At 36.2% G+C, this 16742-nt stretch overlaps 2 protein-coding genes and 1 non-coding gene across 3 annotated transcripts; 2 read left to right on the plus strand and 1 right to left on the minus strand.

Moving 5' to 3' along the window:
• Positions 1–6952: 6952 nt before the first annotated feature.
• Positions 6953–7060, plus strand: LOC131331637 (small nucleolar RNA snoR100). The gene has a single exon (XR_009201446.1). It is a non-coding gene; the product is annotated as a small nucleolar RNA snoR100 (small nucleolar RNA).
• Positions 7061–10585: 3525 nt separating this feature from the next.
• Positions 10586–15606, minus strand: LOC131329072 (NAC domain-containing protein 17-like). Its single transcript, XM_058362138.1, has 3 exons — positions 15085–15606; positions 11602–12729; positions 10586–11226 (listed from the first exon to the last, which is right to left on the minus strand). Exons 1-3 carry the CDS (start codon positions 15263–15265, stop codon positions 10832–10834), a joined length of 1704 nt encoding a protein of 567 aa, XP_058218121.1. The 5' UTR covers positions 15266–15606; the 3' UTR covers positions 10586–10831.
• LOC131329073 (uncharacterized) lies at positions 12774–15454 on the plus strand. The gene is made up of 2 exons (XM_058362139.1): positions 12774–13341; positions 13430–15454. Exons 1-2 carry the CDS (start codon positions 13247–13249, stop codon positions 13713–13715), a joined length of 381 nt encoding a protein of 126 aa, XP_058218122.1. The 5' UTR covers positions 12774–13246; the 3' UTR covers positions 13716–15454.
• Positions 15607–16742: the final 1136 nt, after the last annotated feature.

Consider the following 16742-nt stretch of genomic DNA (forward strand, 5'->3'; position numbering starts at 1 on the left):
GATCATTACTTCCCATAGTATTGAATCTAATGGAACCTTTAGCATAGGTACCATTATACTCTTTTTCTGCAATAATCTCTTCCCCTGACTTGATCTCCTCATCGCATCTCAAACAGAAATAATTCTCAAATTTCTGCCTCACTTGTACCTCCTCTTCTCTTTCCATAATTTCTTCTTCTTCTTGAATCCTTCTTTCAATTTGAGACGCCATTTTTCCTTTCTTCAATCTGGCAGTCACCATGTTGACTTCCACCAAAGGAAAAGGATCAATATCAATACCCATCATTTCCTTATTTCCCTTAGCATATTGTAACAGGCCCTTCTGGATTAGGTCCTGCACACAATTTCGAAATGTAACACAATTGTTAGTATTGTGTCTAAAAGAATTATGCCACTTACAGTAATCTTTTCCTTTTCTGTCCTTTTCAGGAGGAATCATATGCCCTGGTGATAAAGTTAAGAACTTTTGATCAATTAGTTCATCAAATAGTTGATCAGCTTTGGACAAATCAAATGAGTATTGTCTAAAATTTGCTTGATTTCTCCTATTTGGATGAGATGAAGGCATATTCACAGGCTTCTCAGCCTTTGTTAAAGTGTCACATACAATTGGTGCTTTTCCAATCACTTGGGCAACATCAATCTCTACGTCACCCTCTATATCTTGGTAATATGTACTAAGTCATTTATTTTTTCTGTATTCTCCTTCCATAAGAATAGCCTCATATCCTATGGCTTTGGAAGTAAAATCAAATAAATCTCTGAATTCAGTTCCAGTAAAGTGTTTCTTAAAATCATAATCAAGCCCCTCCTGTGCTATCTTAACTATTTCAGACTCGGGGATGTAAAAATGACACTGATTCCTGATCTTTTTGAACCTGTTCATATATTGTTCAACAGACTCTGAAGGCTTTTGTTTGATTTTAGCCAAGTCTGCTACTGAAATTTCTAGTGCATGCCTAAAGAATTGAGTATGAAATTGTTCTTCCATTTCTCTCCAAGAATGAACAGAATTCGGAGGCAAACTAATAAATCAAGAAAAAGCAGTTCTAGTAAGAGAATGAGGAAACAACTTTAATTTTAGAGCCTCATCCAAATCTGCTTCACCTATTTGCAGGCAAAATCTTCCAACATGCTCTATAGTTGACTGATTTTCTTCTCCATTGAAAAGAACTAAGTCTGGAATTCTATAATGCCTAGGAAAAGGCACATTATCAACCCAATTTGGATACGGTTTCCTAAACATAGGTTTTTCAATTCTTCGTAATCTAGGACCATACATGTCTTGCATAATATTCGTAAGTTGAGCCCTTAGATAGGGCTCCTGAATCCTTCCAGTTTGATTAGGAGGAAAAGGGATTTCAGGTCTAATATCATACCCATATGGATAATCTTGTCTTCTTATGTTTGGTGGATCATACCCATAAAGATTTGGATCACCATTAGCCATATTTGGAATGTTTCTGTTATCATTCCTAAAAATGTTTGCATAAATATTTTGCCCTCCATGGGCATTATTTCCATTATTTCCAATCTCTGTTCCCATAGGGACAGTAGTTGGTATACTTTGATAAAAGCTCTGATTTTGACCATTGCTAACATTATTTGGAACTCTATTCATTCCAGTAAAAACAGTTTCAAAAGTTGGATTATCAAATACCTGTGCAGAAGGTACTTCAGTACTACGGTTAGCATATCCACTGGTCTGTCCAGGGTTAACGTTTACGTTAACTGGGACTTCTACCGTTGGTTGATTTCGTGCCATTGCTGCCTTAGACATAGCCATCAAAGTTTTGGCTATTTCACTTTCTGGATCATTTAAGACTCTTGCAAATTGTTGGACCAAATCAAATGACTCGATCTTTGGACCATTTGGTTGGCCACTTTCTGGACTCCTCTGGTCTGGATTCACAGTATTGATTCCATTTGCATCACTTCCACCATTAGTATTGGCAGAATTGTTGTCATTGTTGCCATCTGTTGACAATTGATTCCTAATCTTTGGTGCCATTGCTTACTCCCAAATTAGTAAAATGCCCTCCTTCTAGCGCCAAAATTGTTACCAAAATTCTTGTTTTCTTTCCAATCGATGGAGAATCAACGGGAAATCGTATCGTAAGCTTGCTGGAATGTGGGTGTGAAAAGTGGAATTTGGTTCCTTGCCGTATTTCAGGACTTCTTTAGAAACAAACAATGAAGTGGATGAAGTATGAAAGAAGACTAACAAAATGGACTTTAGTAACCCTCAAAGTAGAAGAACAATCAATCAAGATGATTGAGTGAACAATTACAAGTTAACTCTACTCCTAGAAAAGAAAAGATAAATGCCTGATTGGTGTTGTTTGTGTGTCCGTAAATCGTCTTGCACTTTGATTATAAATAGAGATCCCTTCACTTTTGAATTCAAATCTTCCCTCCGAAGTAGCAGTTGGAACTCCTTCAAATTCTGGCGAAGTAACTTCTTCAACTGCCGATCATGCCCACGTCTGAAAAACTGTTTCGTTAATTGTGGTTAACATCCTCTTTAATCGTGGAATCATGGGACTTAATTCCCTTTGACATCTGTCACCTGATCGATGGACCAAAGGACCATAAAAATACGCCACGTGTTGGCCAATCGACGGACAAGACTTTTCATAGTTCCATCATCGATTCAATTCCATCCTAATTAATTAAGGTGAGTCCATTCTATTCTTTTATTTGCTCATATTTACCCTTGCCACGTGTCGCCCGATCGACGGGTAAAAGGAAATCTCAGTTATGGTACAAACAGGTGGTTGAAGGCGACATTGTCAAAGAGGAGAGATGACGGAGGTTGAGTCGGCGTTGCTTCAATCAGGGAGAGAGGGAGAGGGAGAGAGAAGGAAAATATCAGAGGAAATACTGCGAGGAGTAGATTTGGGGTAAAAAAGTCACAGTATTTCATAACCAAGCCTATCTAGGTTCGAAAATAATATTTAAGGTTGGAATCAAAACGAACCTAAAAAAGAGGACTGACCTCTAATTTTCTATTGTTTTAATGTAAACATTTGCCGACTAAATATTGAGTCCGAAAAAGTTGTAGTATGCCACGAAATGTGACATTTGCCAACTAAATAGTTACTCTGGCAAAGTTGTCGTATGCGGACTAAATAATTAGTTGGGAAAATATGACATTTGCCAACTAAACATTTAATCGTGCAAAGTTGTCTTGTGCTGACTAAATACTTTTGCCGACTAATTATTTAGTCGGTAAAAGTAAACATTTGCCGACTAAATGTGCTTAGTCGGCAAATACCGACTAACTCGCTGACCAAATTTTTTAGTCAGGAAATGCCATTACTAACTAAATTCTGGCTTTTGCAGACTAAAGTGTTAGTCAACAATGGTGTTTTTTCTTGCAATGAGAATAAAAATATTGGATCTTCCATTAGCTTTGAAGAGTAGCGGGGCCCTTTTATGTCTCTGCATTTGTTTTGTATTGCACAGAATTCCTCTGGTACATTCATATAGAAAAGTAACATCTAATTATATACGGTTGTGCTAACATGTGCTACTATGCACTCCTAAGAAATTATAAAATATGTTGTCACCAATCAAATTGTTAACTCAAGCGCCTATTTCTTGCTTTTTTTTACAAAACTATCATTGTTGTTTTGTACTACTCCCAAAATAACAGTTTTAACCCATATATTGTATTTCTCATTTTTCATTTACCCCTTCTACTTTTTTCTCTTCTCCTCTCAAACAACATTAGAAACACGTTATATTTACCCCCGTCATATGATAAAGGATTTTTATTTATTTTTTGATAATTAAGTATTCAGGCCAGTTTACGCGCACATTGACTATGTTGAGAATATAAATAATAAAATTACACATCTCTCTAATAGCTTAAGCTTTTAGATGAGTTGATGGTTAACAAATTAATATGATATCAAAGCACTTGGGAACTCGAAAGTGAGCAAACTTTTAAGTCTCAAGCTTTGACCAATGGGCTAACCCCATTGGGGTTTATAAAAAGAACAAAATAAACTAATTGACCTACTTAAATGTAATGCTTTCCAGAATTTTTCAGAAATAACTGTGAAATAGAATATACAAGCGAGGTACATGTGCTATGCAAAGAAACAAAAAAAGAAAGGATCATAGAGGCGGAGGTGGCCGGATGTGAAATGTTATGGTTAGGGTTTGTTGACGCCTAAGAATAAAAAAAGAGAGGATCATAGACAGTGGTAGGACCGATTATCACCGACGGACACACGGGGTTCACTCCGGGTTTCGCATGAAAAATCCGAACTGTTCAATAATTTTTTTTAAAAATCGAGCAGACTTGTGAAAACCAGCTCAATCTAATATGTGTAGGTACTCAATTCAATTTTCTCATTTTTTATTCAGATTATAGGATCACTCGTTTTTTTTTTTTAAATTGAACAACTCTGATTTTTTGTGCGGGATCCAAAGTGAGCCTTGCGTGACTGCCGGACGATGGGTCCCGCCACCGGCGGTGGCTGTGGAAGGATTTAGGCCCCATTCCGAATTGGGTCCTTAAAAAATAAGTACTTATTTGCAATTTGCAAGCATAAAAATAGTAGGCTTACTGAAATAAAAAAAATATACAATATGGATCTTGTTTAATAGATTTTGATTAGATTTATCAAATCCTGCAAAAAAAATTAAAAATTTATTTTTGTAAGTCTATTATTTGTATGGTTGAAAATATGTCCTTATTTTTTACTTTTACAGTATTTGAGAAAGCAAAACGGGTCTTTAAACTGGAATAGGTGAAAGAACAAAAAGTTACTTACAGAAGGGTTGATAAGTGTAATATCAAGGCAAAGTTATAATTATATGGAATACGTGACCTCTCAATGGAATATGTGGATGGAATTGTATTGTCTGACACATGATTCAACATCAAGCACCGCAATGGTGCAATTTGACTTTGAAATTTCAATTCCTCAACCTGCAGCTGCAGGGGTCACTTATCATTACCTACGGGCCCACATAAGCGGTGCTTCATTGCACCGGTTAGCATTTGCCAATTATATATTCATTCATTCATTCACTCAATCCCAAGACATTCATATATCATTGCTCCAATACTTTTTTTTTTTTATCTGCAAACACGTCTTAAAAGCTGCTCCAATACTGTGTTAAGCAAAATAAATAGACCAAGTGCATGGTACATTGAACACACGCTGATCGGTCAAATGTCCGCTCGGCACCCACTTGGTTGGGATGCTTGACAGCATTTCTGGTCCTAGATCGAGAAGCCATAGCATTGGTTATCATCATCATCACTACAATACAAAATAAGTGGACTCCATGATATTTAATTCATCTTCTCAACCGTTGCACACCTTCCTCGATCTTCTTCAAGCACCTAATAGGGAAAATACCAAGAATGAGATATGCTCAGCACATATTTGAGAAAAGATTAGCAATAACATGAGACAATAAGAGAGTTTCTTGCGACAGGAACATTAATTCCTGATGTAAAAAGTTGACGAAGAAAAGCCTTTATTTCTTGTGAGATCATAAAATGAGAAAATATGTGTGTGTGTGCGTGTGCGTGTGCTCGTGCATATATCTATCAATCCATCTATGCGTTATAGGAGTAGTAAACATGTATATGACACAAAGTGGTCTCCTATTTTGAACAAAACAAAGTACATTAACAAAAATTCACATCAGCAGCTTATATTCGTCTTCCTATTCTGTTTGTTTTTCCATTTGAAAGAAGGTAAAAAAAAAACTTCGAATTTTCCCTTGCATTTCTCAAACATTTTGTCTTAATAAAACTCCAAATTTAATGTTAAATTGTAAATTATAGAGGGATTAATATTATTACACGTAACAGAATATTATATGATTGCTTTGTCGTGCACTGCTTGTATATGGATGTGTATATCCTTCTATTTAAAAAGAAATTTTAAACAGAAATACAATGGGCTTGTAGAGACAGTATCCCAAAATGGACCCTGATCCTAGATTTGGGGTGAATGATAACACACCGAATTACCAACAGCCCCTCTCAATCAAAAATTTCTACTTGGACAAACTTGATCTAATTAACTGTTTTGGCAATGACACTGCAATAAGGTTTCGATTGGCGATACATACAAATTTTAGCACGGAGTTTATTAGGAAAAAAAAAGGTCATTTTTTTTAAATCATGTTCACATTTTGGCCTCAACGGCGTGTTTTTAATTGACAAACATATCCAGTTTGGAAAATAACCAGAGATGAGATAACTTAATCCAGCATTTGAGTCCTTGCTCTTTTTTTCCCAAAAGAAAAAGGCGAAAAACTACTTCTGAAGGATTCATTCCATGAGAAGGCCATGGTATTGGTAAACCCCGTAAAAAAAAATTCGCTGACAAAAAAAATTGGTAACCAATCGTTTTGTAATTAAAACTAAGTACATAACAATACCAAAACAATGCTTATCTATTTTGGGACTTAATGTACACCTCTATCCATAACTTTTACCAGAAAAACTAGGATGGGATCAGGGGGTCTAATTGCGGCGGCTACCACGACAAGAATTTTAGAAAATGCAATTATTATATGTGAAAAAAAATATTTATCCCTAACTTATATAGTCTCGCCACTGCTAGATTTTTTTCCTTATTTTTTATTATATACTAGTCATAAATCTTATATTATTTTTTTAAAAAAAGGAGACCCAAAAAAGTATTCTAAATCTAAATTCAATGGGCCAAAGTGAAATAATATAAATTATGATGTATAATTAAGAAGAAAAAAAAACTCCACATTCTAACCCTAAAATAACTTAACCTAACAAATTAAGGGAATTTAATTATAATGCCACTTTCCGAATTTATAATGTCACTCCCAAAAGGGGTGTGCGGTTATCAATTTAAAAAATCTATATAGGGATCTGAGAAGTGACATTATAAATTTGGAAAGTGACATTATCTTTGTGCATACCGATACTTTAGACTATTAACGACGGAAGCATGGTAATGTGCACATAAATTGAATTGAGTCTCTAGGCCTGCCCTCTTTAATGCCATTTGGCTTTGATTTGGAAGCATGGTTCCGCAGCAAAATAGGTATAGGGGGCTACTGTTTAAGTGGTATTCTGAGAGGAGTCACTTTGTGCATATTGCCAAAGTTAGGTCTAATCTCCAATCCTCCCCAGCCCATACCCCCAATGATTGAGGACTACATGGGTTCTGTTGTTGTTGTTAGAGTGACATTATCGATGCCCAAAATTAAAGTTAGTCGTTTTTCATACTCCATGCGCAAATGAAAAATATCATTTACTATAGTTTTTGTTAAGTTATTTTAATTTTTTCCTGAAGCCGGTGACTATTAATATTGTAATGCATCTTTTTTACTTTTTAGTATAAATTTCGCCAATGCTAGGGTAAAATTCTTGTTCCGTCCTTGAAGGCCTGTGTTACTAATATTACAAAACTCCGTAGCAAATGAGCTGAAAAATAAGTGATGCACAAAAAAAATAAAAGGTACGCACCCAAAATATGCAGCTCATCCTTCAAAACTGTGTATCATACACTTTCAAAGTACATAATTCGCAGTTCATCAAAAATATGCATAGTACATACCAAAAATATGCAGAGTAAGATCCTATCACGCGACAATTCCTCATGTAATGCAAAATAAAGCTCATCATTGTCTCATTTGACAAATCAAATCCTTCATTTCATAGGTCTCAATGTGTACACAATTCATGCAAAAGTTCAAGTTGATCGAATATCGACATCAATTTATTTTTATACACCTGCCACTTAAAGGAATTGATTTATTTACGAACCTCACCTTCAACTAGTGTATATTTAGTTCAAAAAATTTCTTTTTATCTTGAATCATGTGTCTTTCTCGTGAGACTGAAAGCAATCAAAAAAATCAAATTGTATCTGAAAGAAGTATATTTGTCACAAGACTAATAAACTATCATATTTTGACCGCTCATTTCTCTTAAAATACAGTATAATGCAATCAAGCTTTATCAATCAACCTAATTTTTAACATACACAAACACAATAGATACATATCGATCCCAAAAAAATAAACCACCCGAATCGCAAAAGCCAAAAGGACTATAACAAATGCTGTTTTGCATTACATGAGCTATGGTCACGCAAGAGCTCTTTATCCTCTTCCTATGACAAAAATAATTTTTTCCACGTGATTCTCACTCTTCTGGGTAAAATTACTAGAATATTTTTAAAAATAACCATGAAGTAGCAGTTGAGATGAAAGCCTTGGGATACTTCATTTTGGGGGCAAATGAAACAGCCTTTGATATAGTACTCCCTCCATCATTTTTAAAAGTGTTTAGCTTCGTAATTCTAATTTATTAAGAATATATTATTACTCCTTCCGTCTCTTTTTAAATGTTCTACTTCGTAACTTCAACTTATTAAGAAAATATCATCTTTACACCTTTCACATCAATTTTACCTCCACTTTTCCTATTTACCCTTATGGAGACATCATCATTACACTTTTACCCACTAACTTTTCAAAATGAAATCTACTTTTAGAGGCAAAATGTACCAACTTTTACCCACTAACTTTACAAAATAGACACTTATTAAGGGACAGTCTAAAATGAAATATTGAACTTTAAAAGGGGACAGAGGGAGTATATTTTTTCACATCAATTTTTACCTCTACTTTTTCTACTTACACTTTATGAAGACATCATTAATACATCTTTATTCACTAACTTTATGAAATGGACTCTATTTTTAGAGACAAAATAGAAAATGTATTAAATTTTACCCACTAATTTTACGAAGGACGCAAGGGCTCTGCTGTGCCATGAAGCACAATAGCCCCTACCCACACCCACAAACGGCACCGTTTTGGGAAAAAGACATCCTTATCTTTTCTATTTGCAATTCTATGGAGCAGAAACGCGATTACAATAGCCCTAGAGATAAAATTAAATTATGCCTCATTAGAATAATATGATCAGAATAATAAGATTTTCGTACTGATTCAAACGGATTAAAAATTGTAACAGTTAATTTTTTAACCATATTTTAATATATAAACAATCTAAAAAAGTTAAATGCCCCAATTTTTAATCCGTTAGAACAAGTGCGAAGATCTTATTATTATGAATATATTATTCTAAAGGATCATAATTAATTTTGTCTCTCAGACTCTCATAATTAAATATCTACTCTTTATTTAAGATCTTGTGAGACAGAAACGTAATTATTAGAGCCTTAGACACAAAAGTTAATTATGTCTCTTTAGAATAATATGATCAAAATAATAAAATCTTCACACTTGCTGAAATGGATTAAAAATTGAAGCACTTAGTTTTTTTAGATTGTTTATATATATTATAAATATGGTTAAAAAATTAATTGCTCCAATTTTCAATCCGTATGAACCAGTACGAAGATCTTATTATTCTAATCACATTATTCGAAAATGGCATAGTTAAATTTTATCTCTAAGGCTATTATAATCATTTTTCTACTCCATAAGATTGCAAATAGAAAAGATAAGGACGTCTTTTTCCCAAAACGGTGCCGTTTGTGGGTGTGGGTAGGGTCTACTGTGCTTCGTGGCAAAGCGGAGCCCCTGTGTCCATTTACAAAATGGACACTTACTAAGAGACAGCGCAAAATAAAATACTAAACTCTAAAAAAATGGAGAGTATGATCATTTTAGAGATCTGAAATGCTTCTGTTGCTGTGCTTTTTAAAATAGGGTTTGATCCACCGCTCACTAGAATGATGCTCCCTTTCTAAAAGTTATTTAAAAACATGGAGTTGATATATTTTTTCAACACTAACCTGTACTACAAAAATGAGTAAGATTCAAGACAATAACGAAACAAAATAAGCATTACAACACTTAACACCCCCCCCCCCCCCCCCCCCCCCCCCCCCCCCCCCCCCACAACCCAAAAAATAAAAAGAAAGAAAGAAAGAAAAAAGCATTACAAATGAAATTATACTTTCAGCAATTTCATTGAATGGTCATTCTATCGGAAGTGCTGGGAATAATCATATTTCATTCGTTCTAATAATCATTCCAGCAAAGGAAACATCACCTTGATTACAATTATTTTGCCCCTTGGCCCATCAGTCAGATCATGTAACAAATCGTAAGACCTCGGCCTGTTTGGATGCAGCGATGTGAAGGGAGATTATGATATCCCTCCTAATATGTGTGCCCATGCATATGGCGTGGTTTGGAAAGTCCAAAACTAGGGTGGATATCTTAATACTCCCGCTCCATAATCCCCCCTAATACCCCCTGAGGGGGGCTTACACATGGCTAGGGTGGGAGCCGGCTATGTGAAATCCCCCCTTATAATACACCCTCTATCTTCCATTCAATTATAAAACAATCTTATCCCTCATTTTATATCTCATCCAAACCATGTATTATTTAATCCCCCTGTCACATCAATGTGGACCCACCCTTCTTACATAATACCCATACTATCCAATTCTCCCTTATAAATACCTCCAAACCTAAAACCTCATAAATACCTCCAAACCTAAAACCTCATCCAAACGAGCCTTCAAATTACAATTATTTTGGCAAGTCGGTCATGCTAATAATATCTCGGTATACAAAATGACCAAAAACAGATATCTAACATAATACAAATTTTCTGGAAGGTCTTTTCCTTCCCATTGTTTGATACAAACATGTGTGTGCCATTCAAAGACCTTGCTCATATTCTCAAGATGAAATCCAACGGATGATAACCACTGGCAAATAAAGTTAAGTCCCTTTAATTTCTAAAGGCAATGAGGTTTCCAATTGATTCCAGCTGAGAGTGAAACCAAAATAGCAAAACTTATAGTTCTCATGTGCATATTCACGACGATAAATATCTACCCAATACTTTAACAGATGTTCCTGACAATACCCACAATATAGCGCACACAATACCAAGAACTGCAAAAAGCAAAAATCCCCTATTATACTTACTGCTGGATTTGGGTCGAGTTGCCGTGGGGTTAACTGCAGCCAATCTTGTCTCTCCAGCACTTATTCTCGCTCCAACACCAATCCTACTGAAGCTAGACATCCGTTCAAAAGCCTTATTCACCAAAGCGGCACTCTCGGAAGCCGATGCAGGAGTTGTTGGTATAGACTCCACAAAGGCCCATAAAGCAGAAGAGAACCACGAGTCTCCACCATTGTCCTCTTGGCCACTTTGATTTTGATTTACTACCACGGGAAGATTTGAACTACCATCACATACCACACCTAAAATGACCAGAAACTGATAATATTAGGAAACAGCGCACCGCACTGTGTTAGATAGAGAAAGAGAGCTCTTGAAGCTTGGCTCAAACTCCCCCTTTTTTCCACTGGGGCACAAAAGAGTTCTTGCCATGTAGACGATGACATTGTCTACCAAAGCCATCTGATCAAGAGCTCTGTAATGTTAGCCAACATAGAGATAGTATTTGCAAAAACTAAAACAATAAAATATAAAGACGTGAGAATAAGCCTGAGTGTAAACCAATTTCAAGTATAATCAGTGACATTTCCAAATTCTACATCAACAAATTCAAACTTGGTCTCTGCAGTAAATTGTAAAGAAATTGAATTTCTTTCTCTGTCTTCAAAGAGGTATACCTGGAGTTGGGGGAGGAATAAACTCCTGATTGTATTCTGCAGGTGTAACAATGCTGCGTTGATCATGCATCCACACTTGACTAGTGATCTGACTTCCATCACTTGAATGCTGTTGAAACTGGTAACCCAACTGGTTAACCGTCTCGTTGTTGAAATATGAGTGAGGGTGTGGTGGTTCTGAATTTATGGGACCCATATCGCGCAGAAACATAGCTGCATCCTGGTACAGATCTAGCTCACTCAACCCATCAATATCTTCAAAATGCAGGTTCTCAAAAAGTGGGTTGCTCTCGGTATTTGGAACAGTGGGAAGTCCAGGGCCAATGAGATCATCTATTTCAAGAAAATCGTCAAGCTCGCTTTCATGAGATTCTTGTCTATAAATAACCGGAGCAGAAGTGACCTCAGATATCTCATAATGTTGCCAATGTGAGGCAGCTGACTGAATCAATTCAAAGTTAGGCTGTGCATCATTTTGCCTATTTTCATGCAAATTGGTTTCCGTTAAAGATTGATCCACCAAAGTACTTAAATTTTCCTCCTCGTCGAACCCTTCTTGCAGTCCATACCCATAATCTACAGCAAGTGTTTCGTCTGCTGCAAGTCGGTTCATGAACTCTTCAAGGTCGTTAAATTGATACTGCTGCACTTGACCATTGGTTCTTGTATCCGCAACCGCACCAATATCATTAACCTGATATGCAGACTTCTCTATGTCAGCACAGCCATTAATAGAATTCGTGTTCTCATCATCAGCCCACTCTTCTTCTCTGAAAGGAGCTCCGTATTGCTCACCATTTTTTGGTCCAGGTCCGCTCTTTTTGTACACCTTATAGAGGGCATAATAATCCTGTGCAGTCGAGCACCTTTTGAGCTCCTCCTCATCCAAAGTATACTCATGCATCACCCAATCTGTGCGTTCGCCGCTAGGGGCACGGCCTTTGTAAAAAACCAGTGTTTTCTTCACCCCAACTGAGCGAGAATTACATGTTATAGTCCGGTCTTTTCCGGTTGCTTTCCAATACCCTTGCCTTGTTGCCCTATTTGACCTTGCTCCGTTAGGATACTTCCTATCTCTCGGACTAAAGAAGAACCATAGCCTGTCCCCTGTTTTCAATTTAGATAGCCCTGTATCCACCCAGAAAGGAAAAACAAAAGCTTTAGTGAATAAATTGCCCATAACATTTGCCTCAAATCTTAATAAGTTGAAATCAACCAAAAAAAATACCTGCCAAACATATTAACAGCAATATGAATGAACAGACAAACTCTATCTCAATTCTATGCCAATCACTAAGGCTCCATTTTGATAGATGTGAACGTCAAATGAAGGATTGGACATTTATTTTGCCAAACATATGAGATAGAGTGATTGGCAAACATGAAGGAGGGGTTTGATAGATTGTATTCAAAGGTTGTTCCCAACTAAGAAGATGCAAGATGACATTCTCGACCAGTTAGTAGAATCTGAGAGAGAGGACTGAATGTTCAAAAATAACATGGCAATTAGGCAAAGAGCTTCTAGGTCACCAGGTGATCACAATTTCTTACTCCTTGTGCTTAAATACTACCCCTTTGTTCTTTATCCTTTGCTACAATATAACTAATTGGCAATGTACAGTTGAGTGGTGGAAGGCATTTGGTCATGAAACTCCATTTTTGCAAAAATTTGCCATCAAAATTGTTAGCCTTACTTGCAGTTCATCCGGATGCGAGAGAAATTGGAGTGTGTTCGAACATGTGAGTATTACATTAAGCGATTTCTAGTCATTTTTAAGGTGAGAATCATGTGATATAAACTTAAATCCCTTTTAACTTTATTTTGCAGCTTCACACCAAAAAAAATAAATAAGCTAGATCAAAAGAGCCTCAACGACTTGGTGTTTGTTAAGTACAATAGAGCATTGAGGCGTCGATATGTAAAACGCGGCAAATTTGACCCGATTTCCTTGAAGAACATTGATGAGAGCAATGAATGGTTGATTGGAAAATTGGAGGATGAGCTTGTATTTGAGAGTGAAGATTTGGATTGGAATGTTGTTGCGGAGGCTAGTGAAGTTGAAGAACCTAGCAAAGTTACTAGGTCAACTCATAAACCAACAACTTCAAAGTAGCGTTTAAAAGCATCAAGTTTTCGTGTAGATGATTGGGAAGAAGAAGAATTTGACAACATTGTTTCAGATGAAGGAGAAGAGGAAGATGTGGATGGATATAAAAGTCAAATGATGATGAAGAAGATGAAGATATAGGTGATGAGTGATGAAAGGATGATGTCTTGTTTGAAATATTTGAATTGTTACATTTTATGAGCATATTTTACTAGTATTTCGTATGTTGGATTGTTGGTTATTATGCAATACGGTGATATTTATTCTTGTTTTGATGGTATGAGTGAATATTGGTCATTTATGTAGTTTAGATTTTTATTTTTTTTTTAAAACGCTCGCCTCACTTCAATGAGGTGCTCGCCTCACCTCGTTTCAACGAGGGCTTTGTTGCCTCGCGTATTTAAATCACTGATCAAGTGTCTACAAGACACATACACACAGCCACTTTGTAACGATTTGACACACTTGTTGAACACAGACACTCTCTAGCCACCAATCCAACATTCTAATCAGAAGGGTCCAACATTTTTCTCAATTATTTCATATGGACACACACTCAGGACACTCTCGCGACACCTGAGTCAAGCAAACGAAATAGTAGGCTGTAAAGTCCTTTTCACGATAGATGGTGATGGAAAGATTACTAATGGATGACACATGTTCATAAATCCATGCGAGCTTTTTCAAAAACATAATAACACCAAACTCCTTTAAAATTCATATCCATCAAACTGGAGTTTTAAGACTCAATATTTCAACAATAACCATCCCACGTCTCAAACTAGATTCATTAGCTATATAACGTCTCAACTATATTCCAAAATCAAATGACCTGCGTCCAAAATCAAATAGAGCATCAACTGGGACCATATTCATACCCAGAAAAATAGAAAATTGGTATCTGAACTTTCAATTATTTTGACTAATGCAACAGACTACAGCACATGATAGACTGAGACACCAAAAAGAACTGCGACATGAAAACAACAAATTTCAACCAAAACGAACCAAACAAGAACCAGTCGACCTGACCAACGAACTGAATAAAGCTACGGATTTCAGTCCCAATACAAACACAAATCCCACCAATTAAACAGATCAAACCAAACAAAAACGTTGACTTCCAGCAGTTCAACCCAACTCAAACTCCGATCAAGAACCGATGAACTGGACATAGATAGCACTTACCCAATAACCCAATGAATAACATGCAAACACATATTATATAAATCTATAAATAAAACTGCACGAAACCAAAACCAACCAATTACTCAAGCAGAAAACATGATACCCAGAAGAACAACCAATCAAATCAATCATCCGATCTAAAAAAACGAACAATTGAAGAAAAAAAAAGATGGAGTGAATTAATTACCAGGCAAGTCCTCTGGGTCCCACTTGTAGACGTCAGTCTCGGCGATGATGTCGAGCTTCAGGCGCCGCCTACAGATCTTCCTCTTGAGATAGTAGAGCACCAGTTCCTCGTCTGTGGGGTGGAATCGAAACCCAGGCGGCCAACGCTGATCATCTCCATCTACAACTGCTGCAAGCACCATGGAATCTCTCTCTGTATATACGACGTCGATTGTTAGAAGATTGGAGGAAGAGGAGGAATCGGGTGAGAATCGGAGGAGTCCTTTCTCAACCGATTCGGAAACCCTAAATCGAGAGGAGAGTTGAGATGTCGGGCGAAGGGATGAGATTGAGATGGGGTTGAGAGAGAATTTTGAGAGAAAGGATCAAGTGAGAGAGAGATTGAGGGGGAGGTGGAGTCGACGAAATGGTTTGGCGTGGTCAAAAAGGAATGAGAGGCGATTGGTCCGGACCCGAAGGTTCCTCGAATTTGGGTTTATTTTTTTTGTGGTGGTGGTTGGGTGAGCAAGCGAGGCGGCTTCAGTGAGCGTGACAAATGTCAGAAACTGTATTAATATTGCTACTTAGTTGTGTTTGGTTGGTAGTTTAGTTTAGTTTAGTTTTGATAGTGGATGAATTGAGAAATAAGGTATTGATTAGAGATAGGTGTAATGATTGGAGAGAGATAGAGAGAGAAATGAAATTAATAATTAGAGATATAGAGTAATGATTGGAAAAATATATAGGATAATGATTGGAAACAAAACTAAAACTAAAACTAAAATTGGCAACTGAACAAAATCTTTATTTTTCAGAACAGAAAGTCTACAGTGCAAAGCAATACTAAGATCACACAGTGATGTTCACTTCGGGTCTCACATAAATTATTCGAATCATTCATAAAATATAGAATATTTTTTAGAGGTCTCCCGCTAAAAATAAACTCAATTCGATACACATAAGTGCTTAATCCAATCATTCAACTTTTCAAAATTTTGAAATCTGATAAGAAGTTAGATGATTAAATCGAACATCTATATATATCAAATTAAGATAATTTTTCGCAAGGGCTCTCGAAAAAGATTTTACATTTAATGAACGACTAATATCATTTTTGTGGAGCCCTGAGTGGGCTTCACACCATGATCCTGTGCACAATTGCAGTGCAATTAGTTGGGGTTGTTTAGGAGCTATTTAATAAAACTAAAAACTAAAAGCTGAAAAATTAAGTATTGAAAGGTGAATATTAAATTTTTTAAGCTAAAAAATTGTTTGATAAATATATTAAGCACTGAATTAAAAATAATAATGAATTAATTTTAATTTCGATTCTCTCTTAATTTATTAATGGTCGCAATGTACTTATACTAATGGTGGAGTTGTGAAGACCCGTAAATTATTCTATTTTCTTTAATCGTTTACTATGTGAAAGATCGTATTTTGATTAAGTTATATGTTTATTGATGAGGTTATATGGATGTGCCTACCGTTGTGTACCGGACATTCGGAGAATAGTTAAAATACGAGTTTTGATGTTGAAATAATGTTTGGAAGTGTTGGTAGCAATCGGGGTTTGATTCGATGAATGTTGGCAAAAAATTTCAAATTTGTCCATGATGTACAGGTACGGCAATTTCCTGTACCGGTACACCTTGACCAGAAAACTATGTAATGCTGAAT

This window comes from Rhododendron vialii, chromosome 6a, assembly GCF_030253575.1.
Source record: "Rhododendron vialii isolate Sample 1 chromosome 6a, ASM3025357v1".
Classification (NCBI taxonomy): Eukaryota; Viridiplantae; Streptophyta; class Magnoliopsida; order Ericales; family Ericaceae; genus Rhododendron; species Rhododendron vialii.

Bases quoted from the DNA above. Each gene is read 5' to 3' on its own strand.
- LOC131329073 (XM_058362139.1), top strand. From the start codon at position 13,247: ATGAAACTCCATTTTTGCAAAAATTTGCCATCAAAATTGTTAGCCTTA. The intron at 13,342-13,429 runs GTGAGTATTACA...TTTATTTTGCAG, and splicing joins ATTGGAGTGTGTTCGAACAT to CTTCACACCAAAAAAAATAA.
- LOC131329072 (XM_058362138.1), bottom strand. From the start codon at position 15,265: ATGGTGCTTGCAGCAGTTGTAGATGGAGATGATCAGCGTTGGCCGCCT. The intron at 12,730-15,084 runs GTAATTAATTCA...GGGTGGATACAG, and splicing joins GGACCCAGAGGACTTGCCTG to GGCTATCTAAATTGAAAACA. The intron at 11,227-11,601 runs GTATACCTCTTT...TGGTCATTTTAG, and splicing joins TATTCCTCCCCCAACTCCAG to GTGTGGTATGTGATGGTAGT.